The sequence below is a fragment of the Alligator sinensis genome, unplaced genomic scaffold, assembly GCF_000455745.1.
Source record: "Alligator sinensis unplaced genomic scaffold, ASM45574v1 scaffold301_2, whole genome shotgun sequence".
Taxonomy (NCBI): Eukaryota; Metazoa; Chordata; order Crocodylia; family Alligatoridae; genus Alligator; species Alligator sinensis.
Genome location: NW_005841874.1, coordinates 467,670 through 475,605, shown reverse-complemented (window position 1 = coordinate 475,605; position 7,936 = coordinate 467,670). Strand labels below are relative to the sequence as shown.

General features: G+C 48.8%; 1 protein-coding gene across 4 annotated transcripts in view; it reads left to right on the top strand.

Moving 5' to 3' along the window:
- The window catches only part of ABCC5 (ATP binding cassette subfamily C member 5), an 84,038-nt gene extending 77,645 nt beyond the window's left edge, over nucleotides 1–6,393 (top strand). For all 4 annotated transcript variants that reach the window (XM_006017107.3, XM_025195944.1, XM_025195945.1 and 1 more), the window contains 5 exons: nucleotides 1–130; nucleotides 777–855; nucleotides 1,887–2,000; nucleotides 3,371–3,535; nucleotides 5,879–6,393. The exon at nucleotides 1–130 is cut by the window's left edge and continues 42 nt beyond it. In XM_006017107.3, coding sequence (XP_006017169.1) covers nucleotides 1–130; nucleotides 777–855; nucleotides 1,887–2,000; nucleotides 3,371–3,535; nucleotides 5,879–5,980 — 590 coding nt within the window. In that variant the 3' untranslated portion in view covers nucleotides 5,981–6,393. The remainder of the gene's footprint in view (nucleotides 131–776; nucleotides 856–1,886; nucleotides 2,001–3,370; nucleotides 3,536–5,878) is intronic.
- The last annotated feature ends 1,543 nt before the right edge of the window (nucleotides 6,394–7,936 follow it).

Below are 7,936 nucleotides of genomic sequence, written 5' to 3'. Positions count from 1 at the left end.
TTCTGGTTGAACTGTCTGGAGGCTGCATAAAAATTGATGGGGTGAAAATCAATGACATCGGTTTAGCGGATCTCCGCAGCAAACTCTCAATAATCCCCCAGGAGCCCGTGTTGTTCAGTGGCACTGTGAGGTTAGTAGGGCCATTAGCAGTAGAGCTGGGTAAGGGCAATTGGATTGAAGGGACTTGTTGGCTTGTCCAATATTTAAATGCCTCAGGCAGTTAGGCTTCCTTCCTCTGCAGAGGACTTAACTTTGTAACATTCAGCTGGTCATCTCGGCTGATCCTTTCGTGACTTCCTGCCTCCATCCTGTTGTATTCATGCTTTAAGTCTGTTTCTGACCTTGTGGGGGTAACGATAAGGTGAAAACACCTGATCTGTGAAGCACTAGCCAAACCTGCAGAGAGCTGGGTGCCAGGTGCTGTTCTTAAGACTTTTCTTATCTGTTAGCACAACCATTCAACCTGCTGTTAACACAAGAACAGTGACACAACACATGCTGCCAAAAGCACATGAAATCTGAACTTGGGGAGAGACCTTCAGAGTTGGGAATGGTCATTTGGCTTAGGTCATTTTACATGTGGCCTCCGCTCTTTACATCTTCATTGTACTTCTGTATCTTTGGGCTTTTCCCTTTTCTTGGCCATTTGAACCCTGGTATGCCGGGAAGGACGGGTTTTCATGGTATGAATTGCAGGGGGCCACTGTGATTGTCACTGCAGTATTGCCCTTCAGTGTTGAATTGGTGAATGATTCCTGTAATGTTTTCTCCCATAGATCAAACTTGGACCCTTTCAACCAGTACAGTGAGGAGCAAATCTGGGATGCTTTGGAAAGGACTCACATGAAAGAATGTGTAAGTATGATGCATGCTAGGAAGGGGCAGAAGCCAAACCAAGGAGGGGAGAAAATGATGGATGTTTCACTACTAGCCACTTCACCTGGAAGTCTTCGAAGGGGAAGCGTGAACTCTTTCTCTTCCTGGCTGTTTTTTGGAGAGCATGCCTCGTTTCTTATGCTTTATACTGTAAACTCTTTGGAGAAGCTACCGTCTTTCTTACTGTAGCGCCTGGCACACTAGGGTTCTGGTCCATGACTAGGTTCCCAGGAGCTAGGATGACGTACAAGTCATAGGAAAAAAAGGCTGGAGGGGCCCTCGGGAGATAATCTAGACCATCCTCTGGCTCAAGGCAGGATCAGTCCTGTCTAAACCACTCCAAGTTAGGCCACTTCCCATGATGGAAATTCCACAGCCTCTTTTGATGACACATTCCAGTGTTTAACCACCCTCAAAACTACAAGTCGTAGGAGTAACTGTTCTTCCAGCGATGGGATTGTGTGCACATGAGGGGCCTGCTTCCTGGCATCAGGCTACAAGTCGTAGGAGTAACTGTTCTTCCAGCAATGGGATTGTGTGCGCATGAGGGGCCGGCTTCCTGGCATCAGCCTGTTCAGACTGCTGTAACTTTTGAAACTACTGTAAGTTTTAAAATGAGGCGTGTTGCCTTATTTTAAGCTTACCTCGCTCCATAGTCCTCTCCCCAAGTAATGTAGTTGCGCTAGTGTAGCCCTTCTGGTCCAGGAGTCCAGTGCCAGTGCACTGTAGCCTTTATCAAGCGCCAGAGCTATTTCAGCCAGGCTGTCTGCTATGTGAGCAGGTCTGGTAGCTCTGTCTAGATGGGTTCTAGCCTTGTGCGCTCCACTTCTCCTGAGGATGGAGAGGGCAGCATCCGGACACCACAGCAAGAGGGAGGTGATGAATGGAGCACTTGCCCTCCCTTGGCTGAGACTGAATGTCCATAGGATCAGCAAGGCCCCATCTCCATGCGGTGGTGATGCAGCAAATCAGCACAGTGGCCTAAAGCTCTTTGCCTTTCTGCCTTCCAGATTGCGCAGCTGCCCATGAAACTGGAATGTGAAGTGATTGAAAATGGAGAGAACTTCTCTGTGGGAGAGAGACAGTTACTGTGCATAGCCCGAGCCTTGCTCCGTCGCTGTAAGGTGAGTGTACGAATGAGGGGGAAGCTCTGGGAAGAGGGTGGTAACTGCATCCTGGGACGCCTGGCTGGTTGACTTTTGTTTCACTGTACCCTGAAATACAAGTTCAGAAATGGAAGGTGGAACCATTCTGTGCTGCAAAGTATCAAGGCTTTTGCTCCTATTGGAGAAGCTCAGTATTATCAGTGTAGCAAAACCTTGAGAGAGCTCCAATCAGCCCAGCCCAAGTGGAGTTTGACGAGGACCCTGCTCCTTGAAAAGGGCCTTGTACTAAACGAGCCTTGAGGCCTTCCTGTCTGCATCTCTGAGGAAGGGCACTTCCATCAGCCCGGTGAATCTCTGCCCCATTCAGAAGCATCAGATTTATTGCAGGCTAGGAAGGCACCTAAGATCACCGCTTCTCTCTGCTGCATTCTGGGTTTTCTTATGCATACCCTGCCTAGCCTGGCTAGTGAGATGCCATTAAAGACTCGTGTCTGCATGTGAGGAGAAAAAGAGGATGCCTGGGCTTTAACTGCGATTCCCTTGCTGTCTGTTAAGGAGCAATATTGGCTGACTCCAGAAAGGTGGTAATGCAGAGCCTTGGAGGGGAGTGTGGTGGGCTCCTCAGAGCTCTGCGGGAAGAGAAGAGTGTTTCCAAGTGGCAGGCTTCCCTGTGGACACAGGAAGCACAGACTAAGGGGACCAGGTTGCACAAAAACAGTTGAGGTGCTGTCACCTCTCTCCGGTCACAAGGGGATGGGCTTGGGCTAAGTAAAGCTGGGCAAAGGGAGAAGCTAAAGAATCTGTTCCTTTCTCAGGCTATACGTATGAAATAAGCCAGGGAGAGGTGCGACTAGGCAGGCACCAGCATTAATGTCCTTGGAGGAGTGAACAGTTCCACAGCCCCAGAGTGACTTCCTTGTCTCCTCTCGTTCTATCGTGCTGTCATCTCTCCAAAGCATTTGAGCTGCTGTACTCAGCGCTGGATGCTTTGTTCCATCAGGAACAGATCAATGGAAATGTTCATGTCTCTGAGAAGGCAGAACTAAATGCGACCGGGGTTGAGGTCTGGCACAGCTCCTTCTGTGTCAGGACTTGGGGACATGCATGTGACCATAAAATGCTCCCTGCAAGCAAGGCCCAGGGAGCAGATGTTTCCAAAGCGGTTGCATAAGAAGTGTGGAAAGGAGAGTTGAATAATGGGTCCTTCTCAGGTACAAGGGGCTTTGTCAGGGTTGTTAGTCGCTTTGTCAGGGTTGTTAGTCATCCTGGTCATCATAGGAGTTAGGAAGGGAGGCATCCCTGTATCTCCAGCCCGCTGAGTGTGCTTGTGGGCTGGAATGAAGCAAGTTATCCGGGACATAAACAGCCTCCTTTATTTGCCCTTTCAGGTGCTGATACTGGATGAAGCGACAGCTGCTATGGACACGGAGACTGACTTGCTGATTCAGGAGACTATCCGGGAGGCATTTGCAGACTGCACTATGCTGACAATTGCTCACCGCCTGCATACTGTACTGGGCTCTGATCGGATCATGGTGCTAACACAAGGACAGGCAAGTGGCAGGGCTTTGCCTTTGTGGCCACAATCCTTGATGCAACCCATTTGCTGGTGCTGATTGTGTAGCCGAGCTGCCATGCTTTTGGCTGTGTATTTTTTCACCTCCCTGATTTTAAAAGCCCTTATTACCAGGACAAGTTCGAAGGGAGTGAACCTCTTCACCCTCCAGAGAGGTACCCCTCAGAAACAGGGTTGTAGGAGCTAGCTCATTACTTAGACAGCTTCACTGGAGGGTTAATTGCAACAGGGGGGAAGAAATGCCTGCCTCCTTGTTAGGGTTCAAGGCTTCCTTCCTTTGTGCAATCCTGTAATGATGGACAGAGCCCGAGAGAGACCCTTTCAAGTTTCCACATAGGGGAACTGTAAATGGTAAACTCAAACCCAGGGAAACATTGCCAGGTCCTAGAAACTGGAAGGGGAAAACCCATTGGATTCTACCTTGGTCCCGCTGCAAGATTCAGTGTAGGTTTGTTATCTACTGGCTACTCCCAGTGTCTTGTCCAGTCTTGTTTGGAACATCCCAAGTGGCTCCCACCCCCACCGAGAGTTTGCTACCTGTGGATTAGTCTCTTCTCCAACATGTGGTTTGGTTTTTTTGGGGGGTTGTGTTTTTTTTTTCTTAATGTCCCCTATGCCTGCTAGTTTTGTGTGCGTGTCCCCCTAAGCCATTCCTTTCCTGCCTTGACATACACAACCACTGATGCATAGAGGCTGCTGCATGTCGTGGGTTGGGGAATCGCTCACTCAGCTCAGAACAGTCTTTGGTGCTTGTTTACAGCCCTGTTTATTAGCACTTCCCCCGGAGCAAACCCCCCTGGTAGGAATCAACACACACAAATAATTGGAAAACACGCACACAATTCACAGGGGTCTTTTGCCAGACCCACGAGAGTCTTCAGGCCGGGTTGTGCCACCACTCACTTGCTCTGTCCCTCTTGGTTTCACTCCAGCACTGTCTTTGTCAACATGCAGTCACTCTGCTTAGTTCTCCCACGCGTTCTCTTGGAGGCAGGGAGGACGGCCCAGCTCAGGCTTGACTCCAGCCCAACTGCTTTCCTGTTTCCTCTGCTCCACACTCTGGAATCCCATTTGGCTCTTTTCCCTGGGAGGCTTTTAGCTTCTGGTGGGCAGCCAGTTACCTGTATCAGCTGGCCCGGTCCTCCAGGCAGACCTGTAATCAAGTCTCGCTGCCCGTGGCTGGGTTGTAGTCCCTGCCAACCTGCAGACCCCTACAGCCTGGTTGGTGCAGGCTGCTGCAAGCCTCTGCCAGCCAGTCTGTGTCCCTAATGGAAGGGTCAGGGTTTGCGCTTGCATCCTGGGCTGCGAGGGAGCTGGGAGCACTCCCATTAACACTCCTAGCTGGCTCATGGAGAGCTGCCTGGCTTTGGAGGGAGCATCCCCAGGCCACTGAGACTAGAGGAACAGTTACTTGAAGTGCTGAGAGGCAGTTTGCTCATTCCTTCCTCTTTGTCTGCCTGTTGGAAAGATCAAGAAAAGCCGACCTAAAGGCCAACCTGGTCCCCTTTAGGTTGGCTTTTCTTGGCAGATGTAACACAAGGCCTAGCAGCCCTTTGAGGTAGCATGGAGAAGGTGCACAAAGGAATAATAGGGCTGGTATCACGTCTAGCTACTTTTGACTCTCCAGCCTGAATGACCGGGTGGCCTTGGGCATGCAGCTGGGTTGACTGGGGTGGCCTTGGGCATGAGTCTGTTACAGGCCTCAAACTCTACCTCTGGAGCCATAGCAAGAGGGTTTAACAGTTCTGCCACTGTGTCCCCTTATCTGTTTGTGTTGTCACGCGGTGCCCTTTGGCCAGGGACTCTGCATTTCTGTCTCCAGGCCTGTATACAAAGGAAGAAAAAACGGGACCAGTTTTATGAAGTGGAAAGGGACAGGGACTCTGCATTTCTGTCTCCAGGCCTGTGTACAAAGGAAGAAAAAATGGGACCAGTTTTATGAAGTGGAAAAGGAAAAGGAAAAAGAAAGGGATTGCAAAGGGCTTGTCATCTCCCAATAAAGAAACTGTAATTTCCAAACGCAGATGCCATTTGTAGACTGAAAGCAGGACCTAGAAAGAGGGGTGGGCATGAACCCCAGGGGTTCTCCTGCTGCAAGCTTCAGCCCACAGAATAGCGTCTCTGGCCCAATTAGCAACAAAGCTCTAAGCAAATCGAGGGTGCCTCGCGCCTGCCACTACGGGGGTAGGCCACGTTGCCGTGGGTAGGATTCCACTGGCATTGCTGGAGCGCCTGGATTCATTGCTGTGACTGCTGCGTCAGGCGCGCAGACCTGTTTTCTGCTGGATTTCACTCATGCGCTTTCACCTTGTGGTTTTAGGTAGTGGAATTCGACACGCCGTCTGCCCTCCTGGCCAACGAGAACTCGCGCTTCTCCGCCATGTTTGCTGCTGCAGAGAACAAGGTTGCTGTCAAGGGCTAATATTCAGGACAAAGACACTTTAATTTGGGGCTCCACTCCCTGCCTGTGGCAGGTCTGCTCCTCTTCCTCCTCATTCTCAAAGCAGATTATTGCCTTTTCATCTTTTTAGTTTTTAGTACAATGTGTCAAGCTGGAGAGTTTTTAAATCCCTGTGAGAAGAAGACTTCTTCATGATTTTATTACTGTATTTATTCCATCTTCATAACACTAAAGTTTTTGTTATTAAATGCACTCTACAAATGGCTCAGGGAGCCATAGTTATAAATGTATCAGAGGCCTATAATGAAGCTTTATACATGTAGCTATATCTATACATAATTCTGTATATAGCCTATATTTACAGTGGAAATGTAAGCTGTTTATTTTATATTAAAATGAGCACTGTATTAATAACAGTGCATATTCTTTTCTATCATTTTTGTACAGTTTACGGTACTGGAGATCCGGCTTTGTTCAGGCTGTATCGGACACCGTTTTGTCTCTTACGGTTGGTCTCTTCATAGTGCCGGATTTTCCGCGTGTCTGAATGGAAGTGAAGCTTTGCAGTAGTGTCCTTTAATGTCCCATCCGTGTTGTCCAGCGCAGGGGGAAGGGCTCCCTGGTGTAACTATTGCATTGTAACTTATCCAAGAGGTTTGGAGCATCACCAATGCTTGCAGTGGCAGCAGCTGCTGCTTCCCATGATGCTTTGCCAGGGTGGGGGGTTTATGATCTCAAGTGGTTTGGGAGGAAAACCACTTCCAAGTCACCTGAAATCCCACGACTGCACAGTGTCCTTAGTGCTGTAGGAGAAATGCAGCAGCATTTCCTAAGAACTTGACAGGGTTTAGTTATTTTAACCCAAGCTCTTCCTGCTTCGCTGATCTGACTCTCACCCAGGATCTCGATGTTCATGGAATGACCTACAATAAAATAATCATCAGGTTCACATCTGTGCCCTGGGGGATGGCAATACAGTCTGTCTTTTCAGAGCTGCTCCAGCTGAATCCTTTATCCTGAAGCTGCTAATGCTCCTCACAGGTTTAGGTTGGCTTTTCTTGGCAGATGTAACACGAACCCTTCATATGGCTCATTTATACTAAGCTTATATAGTACTTCAGCCTTTCCTGTTTTCTCTCCTGCACAACTGTTATGGAAACAGCCCCCTACCCCAAGTCTTCTCTAACACTGTATTAATAACAGTGCATATTCTTTTCTATCATTTTTGTACAGTTTACGGTACTGGAGATCCGGCTTTGTTCAGGCTGTATCGGACACCGTTTTGTCTCTTACGGTTGGTCTCTTCATAGTGCCGGATTTTCCGCGTGTCTGAATGGAAGTGAAGCTTTGCAGTAGTGTCCTTTAATGTCCCATCCGTGTTGTCCAGCGCAGGGGGAAGGGCTCCCTGGTGTAACTATTGCATTGTAACTTATCCAAGAGGTTTGGAGCATCACCAATGCTTGCAGTGGCAGCAGCTGCTGCTTCCCATGATGCTTTGCCAGGGTGGGGGGTTTATGATCTCAAGTGGTTTGGGAGGGAAACCACTTCCAGGTCACCTGAAATCCCACGACTGCACAGTGTCCTTAGTGCTGTAGGAGAAATGCAGCAGCATTTCCTAAGAACTTGACAGGGTTTAGTTATTTTAACCCAAGCTCTTCCTGCTTCGCTGATCTGACTCTCACCCAGGATCTCGATGTTCATGGAATGACCTACAATAAAATAATCATCAGGTTCACATCTGTGCCCTGGGGGATGGCAATACAGTCTGTCTTTTCAGAGCTGCTCCAGCTGAATCCTTTATCCTGAAGCTGCTAATGCTCCTCACAGGTTTAGGTTGGCTTTTCTTGGCAGATGTAACACGAACCCTTCATATGGCTCATTTATACTAAGCTTATATAGTACTTCAGCCTTTCCTGTTTTCTCTCCTGCACAACTGTTATGGAAACAGCCCCCTACCCCAAGTCTTCTCTAACTCTA